Source organism: Spermophilus citellus, assembly GCF_964194105.1.
Source record: "Spermophilus citellus genome assembly, chromosome: 2".
Taxonomy (NCBI): Eukaryota; Metazoa; Chordata; class Mammalia; order Rodentia; family Sciuridae; genus Spermophilus; species Spermophilus citellus.
The window spans coordinates 74,989,747-75,013,869 of NC_138183.1; the positions used below are offsets into that span (position 1 = coordinate 74,989,747).

A 24,123-nucleotide genomic window follows, 5' to 3' on the forward strand; every position below is an offset into this window, starting at 1 on the left:
CTTCTTCTTTTATCTGTTTATGTAATTCATTCTCAATGTGTTCTTTCGCTGCTTGAATTTGCTGTCTTGTATCCTCTTTAAGGTTCCATTCCATCTGTCTAAGGTGTTCCTTGAGTTCTTTATATGACCATTTTTCTGATGACTCTAGGTCCTCCTGAATATTTAGGCTGTCCTGCATTGTTTGTACTCCTTTTCTTCCTTGCTTTTTGAAGCTGCTCATGTTACTTCTTGTTCTGTTTGACTGATGAGTTACTGTTTACTCCTATAAATTTATTAGATGCTTGGGAGGAAAGGTATTAGAAGGGAAGGGAAGAAGTCACTAAAGAGAATGAGAGTAAGCAGGTAGAATTCAAGGAAGGGGGGATAAGATAATTGAAAAGAAATGAAAAGACAAAAGAAGAAAAAAAAATAGGAAATAAAAAAGAAAAAAAAATTTAAAAAAATAATAAAAAAAATTAAAATTAAACTTACAAGAAAAAAAAATTTAAAAAAAATTGTAAAAAAAATTAAAAAAACAAGAAAAATGAAAATGAAAGAAAAACCCAAATCAAAAAAAAAAAAAAAATAGAAAAGAAAAAAAAACTAATAAATGCAGTCTTAGAGTTTGATTAACTTCTCTTCCAGTAGGTGGCGCTGTGCCCACCAGGCCAAGTTTCTCGTGTCAATACGCGGGAACCAATCACTGTGCAGCAGCTCCTCCCAGACTGGGCGAGTCTCCAATCCTGAGTGCCTAGGGCCTCCTCTTGTGTCTAGTCACTTCCCACTTTTCCTCTAGCCAGGCCCCTCTCATGAGTGCCGCTCACCACAATACTGGCTACACGCCAGGTCTTCTGCTCCCGGGAGCCCTGTTTTCATGAACGACTGGGCACACTCTCCCAGTTTGCCATTCTCTCAGACCCTAAGTTTGTTGAGCTTGGGGCTGAGAATCCTCAGCGAATTTTACTTGCCCTCCGGTAGCCACACCCCCGGTAGCTGGTGCTAGAGACCTCAGCTGTCAGCACTGGTGGGAGCCATAGTTCCGCGCAGCGGGTCCCGCGCCACCTCTGATTCCCTGGGTCTGGCTATTGTGCTCACAGGAGAGCTGGGAGGGGCCCTTACAGGAGAGCTGGGAGGGGCCCTTAAGGTTTTCCCGATGTGTGGAGAGGGAAGGCTAGGAAATTACACACCTGTAGCCGCAAGTTTCAATGAAGTTATCTCCTCCGCCACAGTCTGATGACGTCAGTTCTCTGCCATGGTGGTGTCTCTTGCAAATGGCGACAGTTCATTTCCCTTTGCCGGGTGACCAATGCAATGGGTGGGTCCTTACTGTCTCTCCCAAGCCCCGTTTCAAACCTGTGGCCACTACCTATGAAGGCTCGGTAGGCATTTACCTCCGTAGGATGAGAAGGGCTGACCAGTTGTTTCAGCCGGATGGATTAGTGCTGAGTCACAGCTGTTTGCGGGAAGCAGGCGAACGGGAGCTTGAATTCAGCCGATCCGGGCTCAGAGTGTGTTCTGAGAGGCCCAGACTGTTCGCCCCAGATCCATGTCAGCTCAGCATTGCCTAGTGATCCTGAGCAAACAGATTTAGGTTGTTTACAACTCCCTATGCCTGCACAGCTGAAGAGGTCAGAGACTTGATCTCTCTGCGCCCGCCACCATGTTGGGAATTGCCATTTTTAGTGATTTTAATTTCCTGACTTCTTTCTCTTTTAAATTTTGCTGGTTTTGGGCTGGGGATGTGGCTCAAGCGGTAGTGCGCTCGCCTGGCATGCGTGCGGCCCGGGTTCGATCCTCAGCACCACATACAAACAAAGATTTTGTGTCCGCCAAAAACTAAAAAAACAAACAAACAAACAAACATATATTTGTCCCTGGTGAGCAGAGCTCTCTCTGCTTCCTATTTGCCATATCTTGAGCTGCTCCCCACCCCCGCCACCTTTCCACCTTGATGTCCTGCCTCATTTTGGACCTAGAGCAGTGGAAGCCTGCTGTCTGTAGACTAAGACCTCTGAAATCTTGACCTAAAATAAACTTTTCCTCATCTAAAATTGTTCTTTTCAGATCTTTTGATCACAGCAATGCGAAAACTGACTAAACAAATGTTTAAACATGATATATTTTCTTCATTGTATGATTCTGAAAACTTGGCTATAAGAAGTCAGTTTATAATTTTGGACTCGGCTTTTGAATTGAATATTTTCTAATGTGTAGAATATTTTAGAAATTATTTTCAACTAATCTTCCCAGCCCCAGAGGTCGTGTCAAATATCAGGGTATTTGACAAGGCCAGTCTAGTAACTGTTCTTCATTTCTAGAAGGCTGGCACCTGAATTTCAGAAAAGAATAATGATGAAGGGTGCAATCTAAAGAGACTTTGCCCTCAAGCATTATTCAATGTGGACAATACAATTATAGGTATTCTTCTGGTGACTTTACCCCAAGTTACGCAGTCTGTTTTCTTTTGAGAATGTTAACGTTTTTATCAAGCACCTTTATGGTCAAAGCAGTGGTCACTGTCATGAGAGACAGAAAAGGGTGAGGCATTGTCCTTGCTATCAAGGAACTGCTTTGAGGGTTCTGGTTGATGGCTGGGGATATTCTTTATCATTGTGTTTTTGTTTATATGCCAGAATATGGGTGGGCTCACATCCATAGGTTAGTAATGAGACAGTCCTGCCTGGTATTGGATAAATCAGCAGGTGCGAGTCGGTTTCTGATCACAGCATACTATAAAATCACGAGTGTAGCATGGGTACTTAGAAGCATCTTACACAAAACTTCTGCACTTATCCTTCATCTTTTAAGGTTTACTTTGTGTATTAAGAAGAAACTTAATTATAGCCATTTGTGGAAGGGTTTTGACTGTAAAAGCACAGATTTCAGGACCATCCAACTGATGATAGTGTTACACCTGTGGAATCCACACACAACCAGGTTTGAAATTTCTTTCTTATCGTGACAGAGGTGCCTCCGCAACACATGGGTCATGTGTTGTCTGGCTCCTGAGAAGAGAAGAAAAGCCCATGCTGTCTCTTTTTGTAAAGTTATTTTCATACATCAACATAATAGCAACCAAAATGACTATCTTTATCAGTTAGGACAGATAGAACAAATTGCATAGACTGCGTTGCTTAAAAAATAAACATTTATTTCTCACACTTTTGGAGTTTGGAAACCCAAGGACAGGGTGCCAGTGTGGTTGGAGTCTGGTAGGGCCCTCTTCCACATTGCAGATAGCTGATGTCTTGTATCCTCATGTGGAGGGAAGAGGGCTAGCAATCTCTCTGGCCTCTACTTATAAGGGCACCAATCTCATTCATGAGGGCCCAACCTTGTTACCTAACTGCAATCATTTACTTCATGATGGCATTTCAGTTGATGACAGATGACCTGTACTGGTGGTCCCATAATATTATATGGAGTAATAACATCGTTATCATCTCAATTTGTGTGAGTGTATGCCATGATATTTGCACAATGACAAAATAGCTTAACAATGCATTTCTCGACATGTATCCCTTCAGAATCTGTCCCTATCAACGTACGTCTATTGTTGAGCAACACATGACTGTACAACCTAAAGCCCCCACCTCCATATGCCATCATTGAGCATTAGACTTCAACATACACTTTTTTTTTTTTTTTTTTTTGGCAGGGGACACACACATTCATCCAACAACCATGACCAAATAAAGTTACAAAAATTATAATATATTTAACATGTTAATATTATCCATTTTGATGAATTTTTGTTTTTTTAAATACATACATAAGCACTAATGTGATTACTATAAGTACATAAATACTTAGGAATAATGTTAAAATTTAAATTTAAAGCCTTTCTGACTGTGAGGCCAAAAGTATTTCTTTCCTTTCCCTCAACCTCATTTTCTTTATAGTATGATTTTTCTGTTTTAAGCACTAATTGCTTTCAAGGGATTAAATACCAGGTCAGGAAGTATGTCATTTAGTCCTAAACTCTCCATTTGTTCTCTCTCTTTTTCTCTCTTGCTTTTTTCCCCCCAAAGAATTGTTAAGAGAGAAGGAAAGAAAGTCTTTTAAAATAAATATTCGGACTGCCAGAATCTGACATAAACTTCAGCTTCAATTTTATATGTGGTAAAAATGAGAAGAGCTAGGGTTCTCTGATTTTATTAATAGCATAAATTCCTTGCTTTTCAATGACTCCAAATGATTAATAAGTGAGACTAAAATATCTTATTCTTTCTGATCAGAATTTTAAAATTTAAGCCTGCATTGAGTCTCTAGGTTATAAGATACAGTTTAGGTTCATTTGTCTTAAATATTCTTGCAGACCAAGAAAATTCAATGTCCTCTCCATCTGTATGCTGTTAATCTTAACCCACTTCCACCTACCTCTTGTTTTGTTTTATTTTCTTAGGGAAGCAAAAAAATTTGTGAGTGAAAATGAAGGAGCTCTTGGGAAGGGAAAAGGAAAGCGGTGGTTTGCCTTTAAGATGATGATGACTAAGGTAAGAATATTCACTCAGTCTGCTTTGTGCTATATTGACCCCAAGGGGGAGAACGTTGCTTCTGTTCTAAGAAGGTGAAAAACTACCTTACAATTTATATGTATAATGTACGATATATACAGCACCTGCAAGTGTATTGTGTTATTAAAATTTGTGGAAGGGATTAAAATAGTATCCTTAGAGGAGTGAAAATAGAAAATAAGTTGAGAAACACTGATTTATAGCAAAAGACTTACAATATTTTATCACCTCCAAGTATAAAATACTTTCCATTTTAATTTTCTGGAAGTTAAGAGGTCTGATCAAGATTTCTTTTTTTTTAAATGCCTGCAAATTGCAGGACCGTATAGTTTTTCTGTATCAAGAACATCAAACATGTACATTGGATAAAAAAAAAAATAAGAAAAAATGATATACTGATAAAATATTGATTTTGGAGAAAAGGAAAGAGAAATGTTTATTTGTATTACTATGCACCAGGCACGGAATTGAATTCCTCTGTAAAGTTATAGTCAATACAGTAAAGTAGGTTCATAGGTATTACTATACTGTCTTTTATAAATGTTACACCAACTGTAAGCTAAATGAATTTCACATATATCTTGATTTTCATATATTTATATATATACACACAAACAATATATTAATTTATTTTGCTTTATAGTTTTTATATAAGTGTCATTACAGTGTTTCTGCTTTTGTTTTCAATTTGTTGCGTGATTAGGATAATGAGCGGGGCTCATGTTACTGTGGGAGTTTAGTTCATTTTTATTGATGTGTTCTATTTTATGAAGATGCTGCAATTTGTTTATTGATTCATTCTATTGTAGATGGGCATTTGGGCTGTTTCTAGTTGTGAGTAACCTTTCGAACTTTAGACTTACACTGCTGTTATTTAGGCTTGTTTTGCTTGCTTAGTGTTCTCATTATCCCAGCATAAGTACACATATGCAAAATGATCTGCCCATTCTGATTCTTCCCAGTGGTCCCTTGACCATGGATAATGCTGTGGAGTAAAATAGAAGGAAGATTTTTAGTAAGCTGATTTGTTTCTTCCTTCCTTTCCTGTGACACCATTTCTTTCCATTTAGCTGACTATTCTGCCTCTATCATAATGAAATGTCCCATGTCATAGAACTTACCATCCTGTATTGAAATCTCTATTTATACACAGTTTACTCTAGAAGAGGAAGTGCCTTTCAAGGCAGACACTGTGTCTTATTAGTATCTAATTAATTCCTTCATACAAGGAATATTAATTAAATACACACCATGTGCCAATCACCTTATTATGGGTTATCTCAGTTCCTTCTCTCTTATTGTTGGTAGAATTAAACAGATCTTATGAATGGTCAGTATACTCTCTCTAAAATTGGAGATCAACAAATATTGTTTTTAATTTTTTTAAATTAAATTGACCTGGGGATAGTGGGAAACAGGGAAGCAAAGGTGAAACCTACTGTTATCCATTTTTACAAAAAAGTAGTATTATGTATTGGTGAGAGCTTTCCAAACTCATTGTCTTGTGAAGATTTGGGTTGGGAATATACATTTTGACAATTGAAGAAGTAGGGTTTTACTACTGTACTTGACTTCCTTTTCAGAAATGGGTAAAATTCCTTCGTGATTTTGAGAACTTCAAAGCTGCTTGTATCCCATGGGAAAATAAAATCAAGGCGATTGAAAGTAAGTGTTCATCACATCTCATTAGATGAAAAAATTGCCCTAGATAAAGGTCGGATACCTTTCTCAGTTTCTAGACTCTTAGAAAGATGAAAAATACACGAAAATATGACCTACTCCTTTGATTACTGTGATGACTTGTGTTAGTCCACTTTCCATTAATGTGAAAAACACCTAAGATAACCAACTTGAAAGGAGAAAAGGTTTATTTTGGCCCAAATTTTCTAAGTTTTCAGTCAAGGGTCACTTGTTCCTATTATTTTGTGGCTGTGGCAACATAGTACATCATGACAGGAGTGCATGGCTGAGGGAGGAGGCTGTTCACCTCATGACAATTGGGAATCAAAGAGAGAAACAGGAAGGGGATGGGTTTGATATCCCCTTCTAGGACCTGCCTCCAATGGCCTTAGTTTCTTCTACTAAGCCCAACATTCTAAACATTCCATCACCTCCCAACAGCTCTGTGGGCTTGGGACCAAGTCTTTTTTTTTTTTTTAATTGATTTTATATTTTAACACATAGGCCTTTGGGGGATACTCCAGATCTAACCTATACCAATTTGCTTTGACTTACCAAAGACAACACTGGAGACCCCACTTTCATTCCTGTGTTAGACAAGTCCTCCCCATTGTGAACTCATTTTCTCAGACAGGGAAGTCAGTATTGTGCTTAGCTACATTGAGTCCTATCATAGGCAAGGCAGTGGTCTTATTTTGGTAGTGAACAGGAAAATATATATCCTCATGAATGTTAGACAATGGTCAAAATAAACAATATTTTAAAAGAGTAAAGAAGACTTAAAACCTCACTTTCAAGCTTGTGAAGAAGAATAAAAAATAGCCATTCAGGAATTTGCTCTGTGGATATTCATAGTACATCTTCATTTTGTACAATGTTCATAATGTACAATGAAGGCAGGCAAATGTACCCAGTCAGAAACCTCCTTAGTACAGTGCTCTTCTTGGCATAGAATAAGGAAAAAAAATGTTGTCAACAAATAATAAATCATTTAAAAGTAATAATGTATGTGAAGAAAAATGGATGAATTTGAAACAAATTTGCACACGATCTTGCCATAATCTGGTTCCTAAAGATTTTGACTAGGATCTGATTTTCCTTCATACTTTTTCAAATTCTAGGCAGATTTTCCTCCTGGTTAAATGTGGTGTTACATAATTAGAATGGAGGCTCCATAGGGAGATAACACAGCTGATGACTGTTTCTCACATGATTGGACATATTTTGGAAGTGGCTGTCTCTCATTTCTCTGATTTTCATTATTAAATGAAATGAGTAAAACACATCAGCTTACTAACTGCACCCCTCTCACAAATTCTTTGGCTCACCTCTTTTTTTTCTTTATTTTCGTCCTTAACACTGTCCCTATCTAAAAGACTATGAAATCTAGCATTTTAGATATATTTTATAGCACACCAAATTTAACCTTTAAAAATAATTTCATTTTATTTTATTTTATGCCCATTTTCTCCAGTAGACATGAAAGCAGGTATTTTGTTTTGTTCATTCTGAGATTCTACTTGGCACTTAATAACAATGTTTTGAATAAAAGTGTAGACACATTACCCAAGTGCCTCCCATTCTAGGTTGTAGACAAAGGAATTTTAGACATATCAGAAGAGAGCAGATGTCATGGAATCCTTAGGTTTCAATGCTACACCTGAAACATGTTACCTAGAGATGCACTGAGGTACAGAAGGCCATTTGGAGTGTTAATATTCTGATCAATATATGTGTCAAGAACTCCAGATTTGGTCCTTGCCTTGCCACAGATTAGCTGTTCAACTTTCATCTAGGTATTTAGTCCTTCTAGGCCTTAGTCTACTGATTTATGAAATGATAGGTTTGAATTTCAATCAGTTATGAGATATATCCTGGGGAATTTATAATTTTTACGTATAGTCAAAAAATCATACTTTGAAAATTACTTAGTCTTAAAGCACACTAAACCAGATTCCAGCCCATTCTGATAATGAGTTCTGCTCATTTGTTTCAGTAGCCTATCTAGTGTGGGATAGAAACAGATGGGATTATTTTATTGACCAAAGATGCAAACAGGAATGTGTTACATATGTTCATTATCTATTATGAGTGTCAGTAGAAAAGACATTGAGAAATACTCAATAGTTCCTTCAATTATCGTCTCTCTTCCATTTTCCTCCACGGAACATGCAAAAGTCAAGCTGGACAAGCAATTAAGCAAATGTATACTTTTTTTCTTTTTATGTGTAATTTATTATTTGCTTAGGTTGACTTTGTCACTGTTCATGATGTTTTTCCTCCAATGTGAAGAGTCAAACCTTATTTTTCTATTCTGTCAACCATCACCAGAAACACCAAGTATCAGTATGAGTCAGACACTCTAAAAACATTCTTCTTTCTAATCTTCCTTATGCCATCAGTGTGCACACTAACTTTCCTATTATATAGCTGCAGTTAAATAACTGTCTTGGAATTAGTGAGTCGCAGAGGAGAGGGAGAAGGCAAAGTCTGTCAAGGTTCAAGTCTATGAAGTTTTTTTCCTTTGAGGGAAATTTTATAAGCTTTTTATTTCTTTTTAAAATATGTTTTATACCAGTTACTAGAGAGGATTTTACCAGGTCAATAACAGGATAAATAGTTACAGATTTCCTTGATAGTTACCCTATTTGGGGAATTAATTTGCATCTTCTCATGATTTTACTTTTGAATGAATTATTTCGTTATATTTCATGATGTAAGATGTACTAAGATATTAGCGTTAGTCATAAGCAGATCATATGCTTTTGAACTATTGCATCAGTCAGAAAGTATAAAATCTAATGAAGATTATGTTACTAGAATCCCCAAGTATCTCTTAGAAAGTGTCTACCAAAGCTAGGGGAAGTGTGTATCTGTGATTGGACTTTGAAGCTCAACTGAATGGAAAATTAGAAGAAATGGGGTTGAGGACTTTTTGTTCCATTGGTCTTATACTTTGGACAATCTTTTTCATCTCTGGCCCTCAATTTCTGTATTCAGGGTTTCATGTAAAATCTGGGGTTTGATTACTTATTATGCAAGGTCTGTTTCAGCCCAGTATTCCATGATGTAGAGTTTACAATAAGTTTTAGTTGTATAGTTAGGCATTAAAATATCTTTATACTTCTGAGTGATAAATTAGTGAAAAAATATAAATGAAACACAAATTTTACTAATAGATGTCTGTTTAATTATCTTCTCAGATTCTTTGAATTTGAGAATAAAGTTGATTGAATATCTACCTTGATTATAAAACATGTATTTAATTGTAAAACTAATATAAATGTTTTTCTTTAAAAATAAATGACCATTTAATCATAGAAAAGCTTCAGAAATATTATTAATTCCTTTTAGGTGTCAGTAATACATAATACCTCTGTTTTAGTCAACTTTTTCGTTGCTGTGACTGAAGGACCCGACTAGCACAATTATAGAGGAGGAAAACTTTATTTGAGGGCTCACAGTTTCAGAGGTTTTAGTCCATGGAAGGCTGACTCCGTTCCTCAGGGTTTGAGGTAAGACTGAACATCACAGAGAGGGTGGCGGAGGAAAGCAGCTTACATCAAGGTGACCATGAGGCAAAGAAAGATGATTCCACTCTCTAGATACAAATATATACCCAAAGCCATGCCCCAATTCCCACCTCCTGCAGCTACACCCAGCCACTTCAGTTAATCCCATCAGAGATTAATTCACTGATTAGGCCAAGACTATAACCCAATCATTTTTCCTTCAAACCCTCTTGCATTGTTTCAGACGTGAGCTTTTGGGGGACACCACATTAAAACCATAACAATCTCTTTTAGTTTTCAGAATAAGTTTGACATTATTGAATAATTGATCACATCCTAATGAAAAGCCGACCATGTCTGAGGTGTTCCTAGATACTATCGCTACTGACAAAGATTAGCAAATACTCTACCTTCATTGATCTCACATCAAATGTGTTAATATATGTTAATATATGTAATGACAGATCATAAAATGTAAATAAACAGTGAAGATGATTAAGGATTTCAAGAAGTGGCATGTTTGAAGGAGAAGTTGCCTTCTACTTCCATCAATCTTTCTAATCCACCTGCTCTCACTCTCTAAATAAATACTTAGCAAACATTTTTAAATGTGACTTTAATAGAGACCCACATGACCAACCTTCAATGAGTTCCCCTGACCCATATCTGATAGAATCAAGAGAGGAATTCAAATTAGACTGGAACTCATGCTGTTACCATCTTGATTGCAGTAAGACCTGGATTTCTTTATAATCACGGACAAGGTACTCACTTGTTGACTCTAAACTTTTTCTTTTTCACTTAAACATTGATTTGATAATTCCTGCCACAGAGGATGCTGTGAAGTTCTACATCACACAGGAATGCCATGAGTGCTACCAGCCAGCCTTGAAAATGAGTCAGTGCCTAAAATCCCAGGCTTACCCTCCACCGTCCACATTATTAACCACATTGCTTGCTTATTTTACTGACAAACCTGCATGAAAATATAATCCATACCCACCCTGATGTTGACGTGACTACTAAAATCATGACTGAATGTTTTCAAATTGGAGATTATAAATTTTTCTCAGAATCAAAATCTACCTTTTTCTAATAGTAGATCACAGCATCAGAAATAGGGTATGACAGATTTATTTCCTAGACTAGAAATAGCTTCCAGTAGACAAACCAGAGAACAGAATTTAAACTTTGTGTTTCTCTACTGGCCCAAGGACTCTAGAAAATACAAATCAAATTTATCAAATTTAGTTCTCTACCCCAGACTCATTTGAAAAAATGTGCTTCATATCCGAGCCTAAGAAAATGATATTTATGTTTTACTCATACAGTAGTTCATTTAATTGGTCTTTTCCCATTTAGATATGCTCATATTTATCTGCTTGTCTTATTACCCATCTGTTCAAGAGGAAATTATATATGATGACAGACTACAAATTACTTTGCCTAAATAATAAATAACGAGAGGGAGAGGTGAAGCTTTTACCAAGGAAACAAGAAATTCATGAGCAAGAATATGCATAAACTTATTTCTCACTTTAATACATATCAAAGACTCTTTTAATACATTAATAATTTACTATGAAAGCAGCATTTATCAGTTGGGCTAAAGAAAAAAATTGGTCCTTTATGAACACCATTCAAAGAAATTCATTTTCTTTTGTGAATTTGAATAGCCTTAGTTGATTGATGGATATTAGCTGTAGCTAGCTCTTCTGTCAGAAATGCACATTCTACATTTATTATAAACATCATATTTAAAAAAATTAACTAGAGTTATACTTATAGGGGCCATAATATTGTGATAAGAGAGATCAAACCCTTGTAGATGTGGAGTCAAAAACTTGTAGATGAAGACCATGTGGCTCAGAACCCTGGCTCCATTGTTGACTACCTATGCAACCAAGTGGCCCAAGTCTCTACAAAATGGGAGTACAATAGTTTTCACTTCATAGGCACTTGATGATGATTAAATAAGTGAATACATGGAGATAAAATAGGTCCTTGAAACGAAGATTTGTTAAATGTAAATTATTATTAATCAAATCTTGGTTCAATTAACTGCTGTGTTTAAGTTTTTGTTTTGGGACCAATATAGTAGGATTAAAAATACTTAACCTCATCAGGTTCCAATGGCATTAAATGAAGGGATGCTGACAAGGATTTTAGTGCACTTATTTGGCCATCAAGATAAAACTATTATATACCCATTTTTTTTCTTTGCAAGAACAAATCAGTTTTGATCTCAGAAGAATTGAGCATGTGCAAATGGTTATTCTTTTTATTCATGCTCTATCAGCCACACTATATAAGGTTTTTCTTTTTAGGGAACATCAGCTTTTATTAATAACCTCTGCTAGGATAGAAGTGCTAGAATAAATGTGAATTAATTGGGAAGACTTTTTTTCCCCTTTGTGTTGAGGTGGGAAGAGATCCTATGAAACTTTGACATCAACCATGATTTATTTTCCCTCATCTTTGTCTTGTTGTTGTTCTTATCCCTCGGCCACTTGTTGGTTGAATGTAGAAGAAGCATTGTCTTCTGGACTCCTCAGTCTCTTTGACTTGTGTCTACATTGTTCATAAAATCATTTTAGTTTTAATGAAATCTGTTTTATTGCAATTCATTTTCTTCACACTTAGGATTCTGTAAAGGATCTACCTTTAAACAAAATAGTTATGAAGCCATTTTCTATCCCTAAAACTGATGGTTGGAGGCTTTGGACTCTGAAATGTATTTTTTTCCATAATGAATATGTGTGTTGGAGGAGGGGATATTTCCTGAAACATCTTCATTTACTTCTGTATTTAGCATTAAGTATGTTTAAAATGTGTGCTCAAAGAAACTCACTTGCCAGGGATTGTGTAATGAGTTCTGAGAGAGTGATAATTAGAGAGCAAAGGAAGAAAGGAAGGAGGGAACAGAAAAAAGGAAGAGGATGGAGGGAAGGAAGGAAAAAAGAAGGAAAAAAAGAGAAAGGATGGAGGGAAGAGGAGGAAGGAAGAAAGAGAGGGAGGAAGGGGAATAAGGAAGGAATAAAATAAATAATGAAAGATCCATGTCCTGTAATTGCAACTCTGTACCAAAAGATCTTACATATTTCCAGAGAAAAATGTCCTAGCTACAAGAGATGGAGATTCTTCTCCAGTAAATGAGTAATGTAACTGTAATGATTGACAGACATAAGGGAGTAATCCTGGCTGAGTAGTCCTAGGGTAGTGGTTACCAGAGAACATAGCTAACAGCCATGAAATGATATGAATTCACTGGGAGCCAGAGGGACAATCAGATATCCTAGAAAGGTCAAGTTTGCTTCAGAATTTTTGAAGAGGGACCAGTGCACATGGTTGCAGCATCTGGAGGCAGGGTGTATCAAAACTATATACTCTTAGAATTCTTATCAAATATTATACCCCTCTATAATGTGAAAAGAATGAAACATCTCTTTTTAGCTTAAAGAAAAACAAATACCCATACTTCAAAATCATAGGTTTCTTCTAAAATGTCCATTTAGAGATTAAACTCTTTGTAAGTTTCTAAAAAAATCTGCTACTATACTATGGGAAAAAGTAAAATGGCACCTACAAACTAAGTTCCAGATGTGGAAGTGTAATTCATGTGAGTTGTTATGGTTCAGTTATGTGATGTTCCTCAAAAGTTCATGTGTGAGACAATGCAAGAAAGTTTAGAGGTAAAATGCTTGAGTTATGAGAACCTTAGCCTAATCAATTCATCGATTCACTTGAATGGATTAATTGGGTGATAGCTGTAGGTAGGTAGGGAGTGGCTGGAGGAGGTAGATCTCTGGGAATGGACCTTTGGGGTATATATTTTGAACCTGGTAAGCAGTGCTCTCTCTGCTCCCTGGTGGCCATGAACTGATCATTCATGATGTTCTGTCTCACCTTGGGCCCAGAGCAAAGGAGCTGCTGTCTGTGGACTGAGACTTCTGAAACCATGAGCACCAAATAAACTTTTCCTCCTCTAAAATTGTTCTTGTGAGGTCTTTTGGCCACAGCAGTGAAAAAGTTGACTAAAACATTAGGCCACACGAACCTTCCGTCTCCTGTGATCATGCTGCCCCACTAGACACAAAACCAGAGGGACGAAGATCAATGTGGGTCCTTGCAGGGCATTTACTGAATGAAACAGGACAAGGGGGGCGTGAGGGGGTGGCTGAGGCTGTTCATTGTTTTTTCTTGGGTCTGGAAATGGTAATTGGAAAGATTGGAAAAGCTAGCAACTTGAGGAACCCTTAAAAGTGATCCTCAAGACAATTTTGGCTTTTGTACCTCTATCCCATCTCAACCTGAGACTTAAAATTCCTATTCTTGTTTCTTCTTTCATTCTCAGCTTTAAGAGGATGATTTTATTTATTTGTTTTATTTCCCCAGTAAGAATTGGACAGACTGCTTTACTTTTCAGTTTTGGGCGAGTGTGAGTTGACAAAACATTCTTGCTGGTTGTTCTGCAGTTTATTCCCCAACTGTGTTTTTTTTTTTTTTTTTTTAAATATCATGCCTATGCCCACTCCTCCTTGCCCACTACTTAACTCCTGTCAGTGACTTCTCATCACATTTTAAATGAGATCCTCACTTCTTATATTGCCTTAGCAGGTCCTACACAATGTGGTTTGGCCTCCCTTCAATTCCATCTGTCACAGTTTTCCTTCATTCATTATACTCCAGCCACACAGGCCTTAGTTTTGTTCCTTAATTGTCCCAAGCTCTTGACTCTCTTGTTTTTGTTCTTGTCCAGCTCTCTGTGTTGTGGTCACTTCCTCAGTTCTTCGCTCTGTTCTCTTTCTTAATATGTTTTCTTTCACAAAACAACCTGAAGCATCCCTTCTCAATACTTGCAGGACTTTCTGCAGGTCCTAGCTGACTATAAGTATTATATATATCTATATACACAGATAATCTTCATCTATGTGTGCATACACACATATATAAAATAGTTGCTCCTTCCACACCTCACTAAAATGAAGTTCTCAGAGCAGCACCTGGTTTATGACCGTGTGCTTCACATTTTCAATAAGTCCTGTAAGGAAATACTTAGTAAAGATGTATGGAGTATATTTCAGCTTCACTCCTGCCAGTAGAGTGAGGGGCAATTGTTCAGAATAGTCTACATGATGACCACTCATAGGGATGTGGGGAACTTTTTCTGAGAAAGGCATTGTTTGCCTGAAAAGAAGAGGAGTAAGCTACAAGGATTATAGAAGCTATAATTATAACAAATGACAGGCTAGGAAATGTCCTCACCAATTTATATATATATTTTCTTACTTTCCTGTATTAACTGAAGGAATAAAATCAGCCCTGCAGGTACCAATCACTATTGCTAAGCAAAAGGTAGCTTTCCCTCTGCTGGACCCTGAAGGTGTACGCACAGTACATCGTTCACAGAGTACATCGTTCACACCTCCTCCAGTCTACACCACAGGAAGCACGTCCATCATGATTATCATGCTCTCTTACTGGAGAAAGAAGAATGTTACAGCTTATAAATGTGAAAGGGCCAATGTGTTTCAGTTTGCAGATTTATTTTGGACAAGAAAGAGCATTTACTTCATTTTGTTTTGACTCCCCATTCAACATTTTTATTTTCTTTGAAAATAGGTCAGTTTGGCTCATCAGTGGCCTCCTACTTCCTTTTCCTGAGATGGATGTATGGAGTAAATATGGTTCTTTTTATCCTGACGTTCAGCCTGATCATGTTGCCAGAGGTGAGATCTGACTTCCAGTTTACAAAACATACTAATGAAAGACTCTTATGTGATAGTTCTCCTAGAAAAGCTTTTATCTCTCTTTTTGTGAATAGAATGACCAACTGCTATGTTCACTTATTTTTCTTTTTCCCCCTCTTTTTCTTGAGATATTCACTTATGCCCATAGGATTTGTAACAAGGTTAACCTTGAAAATGGTGCCCCTGATAGATCCAGTCTACACCAAAGGCAGGGGTAAGGTTTCAAGGGTGGAGTCTTGCTTTAATGTCTTGTAGTCAGCAGGTTGATTTGCATCTTGGCAGGTCACACACATCTCAGAGGAGCTGTGTAGGTACAGTGGGTCACCCCTTCTCCAGTGCTGTGTGGGACCTGGCAGAGCTTAAATATGGCTCACAATGTCTCTGGGCCGTCAACCAGAGGAAATGTCTACTGGAAGTTACCAGATACGGGATTTTCCTATTCAGTTAGGTTGCGATATACTTGACAGTCCACACATAGCCCGGGGATGGCTCGTGACAAAGATGAGTACATCTTTATGTAGCTTGTAATAGTGCAAAGCACTTTCACTTCCTTTACATACTGAGGCTCACAACAAATTTAGGAGGTAAACTATAGAAGAATTTTTCATCCCTCTCTTAGAACACGTGAGACCAAGTTAAATAATGGTTAGATGACTTAGCTAATGTTCCAGAATTATTAATTTATATATATTTATCAATCTGTCCTAGAACTGGGACCCATGATTCTGTTTTTTTTTTTTTGTCCCCAGATTGCATTTTAATTAACTAGTCTTATAATCCCTGTGATATTTCTGGAGCTTGTAATAATGCTGTCTGGCTCATAGAAGACAGTGGATGTAAATTAAAAGTCCCGTTTACTTTGTTTCCCAAGTGAAAACTCAGGCGATGCAATAGAATGTGTATTTCATCTATTTCAAAATAATCCTAGCTTTGATTTTGCTCTTCTCTCTAAGGAACCTGAAATTCCCCCATTCCATTACTACCTACAATAGCACTACTTAGTGTTAGAGGCAGGTATAAATGGAGTCTGATCAACTGCAGTTGCTTTTTTCCCAATACTACGCTGCTTCCATGTAGAGGAAATAAAAGGCTGTCACTAGATCACATGAACTCTATGAAATTACCCAACACCCATTCTGTGACACATGGATAAATATGTGTTCAATGGCATGTGCCTTGAGAGCCGGGGAATATTGCATGCTTTTTCATAGGTTTGTGATAGATGCTGAGAAGCGTCCTGTATTCTGGGCAGCGATCAGCAACTTCTGCCTAAGAATGGAAGAGAATGAGCTTGCTGCATGTTAATTTTACAGAACCACTAGAGATCAGGGCTAAGCATCTCTGGGCAACATGACTATACTTTTTGTCTGCCTTTACCCAACAGCCTCATTCAGCATCTCTCTTGAGAATTGTTCCCTTTTGTCCCAAACTTCTGTGTCCCTGGTCAAATCTGATACTTAATTGCCTGTGTTCTCTGTGCCTCTCAACTTTGGGGTGAAATGGTAGAGGTAGAAAGTATCTTCTATTCTGTTCAAACCAGGACGCCCAAAGAGACCAAGGGCTTTAGGGAAAGATATGCTGCTTGTTCAGAGAGGATGAGGAGGGACTAATTTCCCACCCTTACCCATCAAGTTCTGCACACAGAGACTTCAAACCACATCCCTTCTCTGACCCCAGCTCAAGGGGAGGGAAGATTCCCTTTCTCATAAGATGGAATTCGAGTTTGGCAGGCCTGAGAGTGCTTTTTCAGTTCTCATCAGGACCCTTTTCTTGCCCTGTCCCTGATTGATTGCTTCCCAGGACTATTCTACACTAATGTGCTTGTCTCCTAGTTTAGTAGCACAGATTCAAGGCAGCTACCCTGAATCAGGCATGGTGCATATACTATAAGCAGGGTGCAAGTGTTCCTCCTGGTGGGTACCCTCAAATTACATAACTGATTATTTTGAGGCTTCATGAGGGAGAGATCTTCCTCCACCCCCACTCCTAAGGGACATTCTCATTTGGAGATGTGGGTAGTTTTGTTGAATGCAACAGTGTCCCCAAAGGCTTCTTCACTACTTTTCAGACCTCCTCTAAATTAAACCACTTTGGAGGTGGTGGAGGGGCTTCTCAGAAAGCTGCCTGGGGCTGTGGTTGCCCACCCTGCTTCTGGTATACTGAACCCAGACTGTAGGGTCCTTAGAGCTTCCTTTGTTCTTAACTCTGGATCTAGTTCATTCCCAGAAAATGGGACCCCACATGGAAAACCACAGAGTCCCCATGAAAAAGTTTTTGGAGTGATTTTAAACAAAACCATTTGTGATCACATGTGTGGCTCAGATTCTGTTTCCAAGTGTTAATTGCTTTTTTTTTTTTTTTTTGCTTCTCCATGTAGTACCTCTGGGGTTTGCCATATGGAAGTTTACCTAGGAAAACAGTCCCAAGAGCTGAAGAGGCATCTGCAGCTAACTTTGGTGTGTTGTACGACTTCAATGTAAGTGTCTCCACACAACCATAGTGGAAGGGAAACAGATTTTTCCTTATGTTATTTATTTATTTTTTTGAAACCCCAAGGCCTCTTTAACCAGGTCTGACAGGATGTTTTAAAAGAATTATCCATACCTCCTGTATAAAAAAGAAAAAAAAGTGGGGAAAGTATTTGTAAAATGTGAATAAGTTTGATAAATATGGTAATATGATTAAATGGGAATACAGGCTACAGAATGAAGGTGAGCTCAGAGTTCAAAGACTTGAAGCAAATATTCTTATCTCTGGCTTTGGAAAAGAACAAAGGAAGAATTTGCAAATGTGCCTATTGGAAAATCTTGTTGGATTCTTAGGGAATTAGTTTTTCCATTTAATATTAACCTCTTCACTTCCTAGACAAGCCTTCTATTCAATATTAGTCAAGAGTTAAGGCTAAACACGAAGTACTAAGAAATACCAAATTCTAATTTTAAATGATACGAAGATGAGTATTGTTATACTAAGTACAGATATGAACAAAGCCCAATTACTATCAATTACTATCACAGAGACTTATTCCTGACCATTGGAAATGGTTTTGGACTATGATTCAAGTCTATGACAATGATGCAATTCCAGACTTACTGACTGACTGACTTACTTATTTTTCTTTCTTTCTTTTTTTTTTTGGTAAGAAAATTATGACCAAATTAGATCTGTTTGGAAACATACGGGTGGAAAAGTTGCAGGGCAGATATTGGGCAATTCATACATAGTTCAGGGAATATTTATAGGATAGCCAATGAGAATAAAATTTTTATGTAGACTACAGAATAAAGGAGGAGGGGAGAATAGACTACTTTTTTACAGTGTTAATATGTACATTTCACAGATGTTTTGATTTCTACTCATAAACCCCTAAAATGTGAGCTTCCTAAAGAGGGGATTAGGCCTGCTACATCCTCTTTTAGCCCCTGATCTAATCCTCACTCAGTGGAGCCTTAATGATTCTGTGTCGACCGGAAAACCTGAGGAGGGGATGATTTGTAGAGCCTTGAGATAAGAAATAAGAAAATCTGTTTGTTCATTAGTACCAGAACATGCAAACCCTAAGAAAGGTTGTCACCTTCTGAGGGAGCAGAGCAAGCTATTTGTTCCTTTATATCACAGAGGAGTGTCCCATTGTCTGGCTACCTTACACTCTGTTTATCCATTCACCACTGATGGATATTTGCATTGCTTCCAGTTTTTTGGTAGATAAGTAGGAGGGAAATTACTAAGTGTATATTTAAATTTTAAAGTTTTATCAGATTTCCAGATTGGCTGTGCCATTGATTATTTCCACAGCTGCACATGAGGATTGCAGTTTCTCTGTATCTTTGACAGTTGGTATCGTTAATCTTATTTATCATAGCCTATCCTGTTGGAATTTTAATGGTATCTCTCGTTGTTTTAATTTGCATTTTCTTTTTTTTTACTAGATATTGACAGATTTATAGATGTATTATTTATGGGATGCAAAGTGATATTATGATTTCTTAATACATTGTGGAGTGATTAAATCAAGTTAATTAGCCTATCCATCACTTGGAATATCTGACAATTTTGGGATGAGAACATTTGAGATTTATTCTCTTATTGATATTGAAATGTACAGTACTAGGTTATTAGTAATATTGACCACATATGCAATAAATCTAAAAAACAACCCTTAAACTTATTCCTTTTATCTAACTGAAGTTTTTGTACAGTTTGATTATCATCTCCCTATTCCTGCCACCTCCTCAGCCTCTGGTAAGGACCACTCAGCTTCCAGCTTCCATGAGTTCAATTGAGTGGTGAGAACAAGTGCTATCTTTCTGTTTGTCTTATTTCACTTAGTGGTGAACTGTGATTTCTCAGTAAGATCATTCACCTCACAGCCCCCTTTATGATGAGTATTTTTATGTGGAACTGAGTTTGACATATGTAAAATGGGGAAGATACTAGTGTCTACCTCAAAGGGCATTAAGTAAGATAATGCATGAAAAAGCATATAGCACAGGGCATACAGCACATATTAAATATTCCATTTTTTAAAAGAGCCATAACTTGCCTTAAGGCAAACAGCTATTAGAAAACAGCTGAGCTGATTGTATCAGACAAGGCTAGATTTGTAGATAAGGAAAGGAAATAAAAGTTCTCTTCTATGATATTAACTAAATACACAATAAATAAATGCATTCTGATGCTAATGAGAAATCATGGAAGGATTCAGGAACAGGAAGTGATATGATTATCAAATAACTCATTGAATATGGTTATTCTTGCAGAGGAGTTATTGCTGCTGTAAGGAATTTTATGTAATGCATGAATTTTATGAGTTTGTAATTTGAAGAGACTTTTCTGGTTTTTACAAAGATTCTACTCTAAATTTGGCAGGGAAAGAGCTTGATCCATGTTATGGATGTTCTGTTTTTCTTTTCTTTTTTTTTTTTTTTTTGTCAGAAGAAAAATTTGATTTATCCTGGAATAAATGAAGAGATCAGGGGTAACAAATACTTATATCAGACAAAAAAGTTGGGTCTGAAGCTGAAAGAGTAGCTTCATAGCTGGTATATTATCCTGTTTATGTTATAATCGAGTTCTCATTCCAGTCTAGCAAAGTAGTCCTTCTCATCCCTAATTTATCAAGAGACGGAGGTTTGATGGGACTGATATTTTCTCCTAAGTTTCATAGGCGGTAAATGATAGACCTGGGATTCTTACTACTCTGTCTGACTCTGAAGCCTAGAACAAAATCTCTCTACATATGCTTCCAGATACTCCTGAGATGGCCATAATTTTATATTATGGATTCATAAAATAAGAAAATTTTAGAGATGGAAATGCCCTTAGAGATTTTCCATCCTATGATCTGCATTCTAAAACCAGGGAGACCTCTCAGAAACAATGTATTATATTCCATCAGTAATTTTCCTGTTATAATTTTCAATAGTATTCTCACTGACTGTTCCTGGAACATTGACTGTAATGCTTTCTCTCTTTCAAAGTGGGGAAATTAAAGTAGTTGAATCCCCTTTTCATCTTTTATAATAAATTTGGAATTTCAAAATCAGATTCTCAAATAGAATGAGAGGGTCAATATTTCTTCTTGCCAGATTTCCTTACTTGATCCTCCAAACAATGACCTCATAGAGGTGCCCACTCTATAAGATGAACCCAATATATCATCCATCATGGTACCATAGAGGAAGCCATCATCCCCAAATGCTTAAGTTTTCTGAAAATTCACAATTATAACTTTCAGAAAGCCCAGAGACACCCAGAAGAAAAGTCATATTTCAAGCCCAAGACAGAGATGAATGTGGTGCTAGATAGTCTAATTGAGCCATGAGTTGGTTTGTTCTAAGGTTAATGTACCAACTTAGCCAAGGCATTCTATATAAATGTAGGTGAAGAGAAGGAGAAAAAAAAATAAGTCTGTGTTTACAGAACACTATAAAAATAGATGCAAGCATGACCTCTTGTGGTAGAGGAGAACCTACTGAATAGAAAGGGTCAGAAAAACTTGAGTGGAGGTAGGAAGGGTGTGAGGAACTGAACTTCATCTGGGAATCTTGGAATCTTTCCATCCCTATGAAATCCCAGATCTCTCTGTCACTTACAAGAATGTATAAAAACTCATCCAGATTCTTTTTAATTATTAGTAGACAAGTACCATATAGTACAGGCAAGGTCACCCAGTCTTACAGCTTATCAAAGTAATAATTTACAATTTGCAATGCACCTTATTTTGGATCCTTTTACTAGGTGCCTAGTAAGCAGTCTTACTGATCCAAGAGGTAAATGTATTTTATTAAAATAGGAAGAAATGAGAGATTATCTGACATAAATGCTATGAATCAAATTGGCTGAAATGGTATAATTTAAATTAACATAATCAGAATAAGTTTAAGTCAGTGTATTAGTCAGTTTTCTGTCACGTTAAGGAAACACCTGAAACAATAAATTATAAAGAGAAAAGGTTTATTTTGGCTCACAGTTTTGGAGGATCCAGTCCAAGATTGGCCAGATTTGTTGCTTTAGGCTTCTGGTGGGGGTACTGGATACAACGACAGGAATATGTTGTGGAAAAAACTACCTGCCTCATGGCTAGGAAGCTGAAGAGAAAGAAGAGACTGTAGTTCTACAATTCCCATCAAGGACATGCCCCAATAATCTAAGGACCAATCTCCCAATTAGGTACCACCTACCAAAGGTCCCACAACCTTCCACAAGTACTACCCTGGGGACTAAGCCTTTAAAACATGGCCTCTGGGGTAGAGTCAAGGTCTAAACTATCGCAATAAATAAGAACAGAATCTCTGTCGGCAAGATACTTGGGTGTATAGGATGGAGAAGGAATGATAAATGATAATCCTTGTTAGGAGAAAGAGGAGGAACAAGATGGAATACGGAAGGAGCTTAAGCTCAGAGCAGACAATGAGATCATATGAATAAAGATATGAGTTGCTAATAGAGGCAAATGCATTCATTTTTTCAGCTTGAGATCATGTTATAAATGGATAAATGGTGAGTTGACTTTGCCTTTCATTTTCTACCAGTCATTCATAGATGTGGGAAGTAGAGGAGACACTGGAAGGTACAGGAGAGGAGAGCTAATGCCCACTATTTTTTTAATTGGTGCATATTAATTGTACAAAATTGTAGGTTATGATGACCTATTATGTTTTAAGCAGGCACCTACATTAAATTTTATCTTCATAATAACTCTTCAAGATAGGGATTATTATTAAAAATTTTAAAGTTGAGGGAATTGGGCTTCAAGAGGTTGGTTAATTTACGAAAGACAGTGAAGATAATTAAAGGAAGCACTGAAATTATAACTGAAATCTGGATGACTTTCATGCCCAATTGTTTGTTTTATTTTAACATATCATCCTAAGCCTATTTCTTCTTTCATATTCCATCCTTGAAGTTTGTCCTCAAAGGACCTTGGTCAGATATAGTATGAATATTGATAAACAGGAGTTCAGTTTCTTATTTAACCAGTATCAATAGGTCTTTTAAATAATGATCTCCCAAAGCAAGTATGTGTACTCTGCAATATATCTCATCTCTGTTAAGTTCCTTCATTTCTTATTGTACTAGCCACATTTAGGAGAGAGACAGTTCTGTGATCTACATATAGAATAACATGTTTTATTGTAAAAGGATTTCAGTAGTTTAAATGCATCTTTATTTTTAGGTAGTCCTTTTAAATGGGTGAATCATTTCAGATTTCCTAAGAAACCATATTACATGCTGGAGATATTTAGGAGAAACTGTCCTTGAAGGAGAAAAGGGGCAAGGAAGCAGGGATAGGTGAGGCAAGCCCTGGGTGGCAATGCAGGTCTGACACCAGTGAAAAAGAGAGGGAAGGAAGGATTTTAAGAATAGTCTCAGATTACAATGCTGCTCTGAAAATGGCTTGACCAGAGTAATGGTGAATCTATAGTATGTCTATTGGAGGAGTTTTATATTGGTGAACTATAACTCAGCTCTATCAACTTTCCGTGATGCTCAGTCATTGGCTGCTGACAGCAGGCATTATGTAAGGCTCCAGTGTGATGCACCTTAATGCACTCTGGTGGATCAAAGGAGTGGCAGCTGGAGGCAGTCCTGGAAGGAGCTCTTAGAAGCACATCTCTGTGGCTGATACAGGGATATGTTGGCCCTGAAAATGTGAACTGACTCCTCCATTTTGTATCAGTTGTTAATATTACTCTCATTGCTGCCACTTGGTTTCAAAAAGTTTAAAATCCAGCCAGCATGACCTCTTTTCCACAGTCATTGCTCACGCCTAGACCAGGGCTGTATCCACAGACTAAACTCCTAGATCATACCTAATCCCTTGGGGACATGACACCAAACCAGACTGCCAAGCTTTGTGGAGACACATACAGTCTTGTAAATTTCCAAGTCCACTGAAAGATCTGACTATTCTCTTAGGAACAGAGCTTTTAAGATTGGAATTGTTGAGGACCTTCTCATCTATATATAGTGAGTGTTATGGTTTGAATATAAGGTGTCCCTCAAAAACTCCTGTATTAAGGCAGGAAGTAAAATGATCACATTTTGAGAGTCATAACCTCATCAGTGGATTAATCCAATCTGGATTAATAATATGAATGAATTACTGGGTAGTACCTACCAGCAAATGGATAGTGGCAGAGGAAATAGGTCACTGGGCTATGCCCTTGGAATTTTATATCT

At 37.2% G+C, this 24,123-nt stretch overlaps 1 protein-coding gene across 1 annotated transcript in view; it reads left to right on the forward strand.

Moving 5' to 3' along the window:
• TMC1 (transmembrane channel like 1) overlaps positions 1–24,123 on the forward strand; it is a gene marked incomplete at both ends in the record, with an annotated part of 192,686 nt that overhangs the window by 87,976 nt on the left and 80,587 nt on the right. Inside the window, 4 exons of the mRNA XM_081280207.1 lie at positions 4,385–4,475; positions 6,080–6,161; positions 15,311–15,417; positions 17,816–17,914. Of these exons, the coding sequence (XP_081136333.1) occupies positions 4,385–4,475; positions 6,080–6,161; positions 15,311–15,417; positions 17,816–17,914 (379 nt within the window). The remainder of the gene's footprint in view (positions 1–4,384; positions 4,476–6,079; positions 6,162–15,310; positions 15,418–17,815; positions 17,915–24,123) is intronic.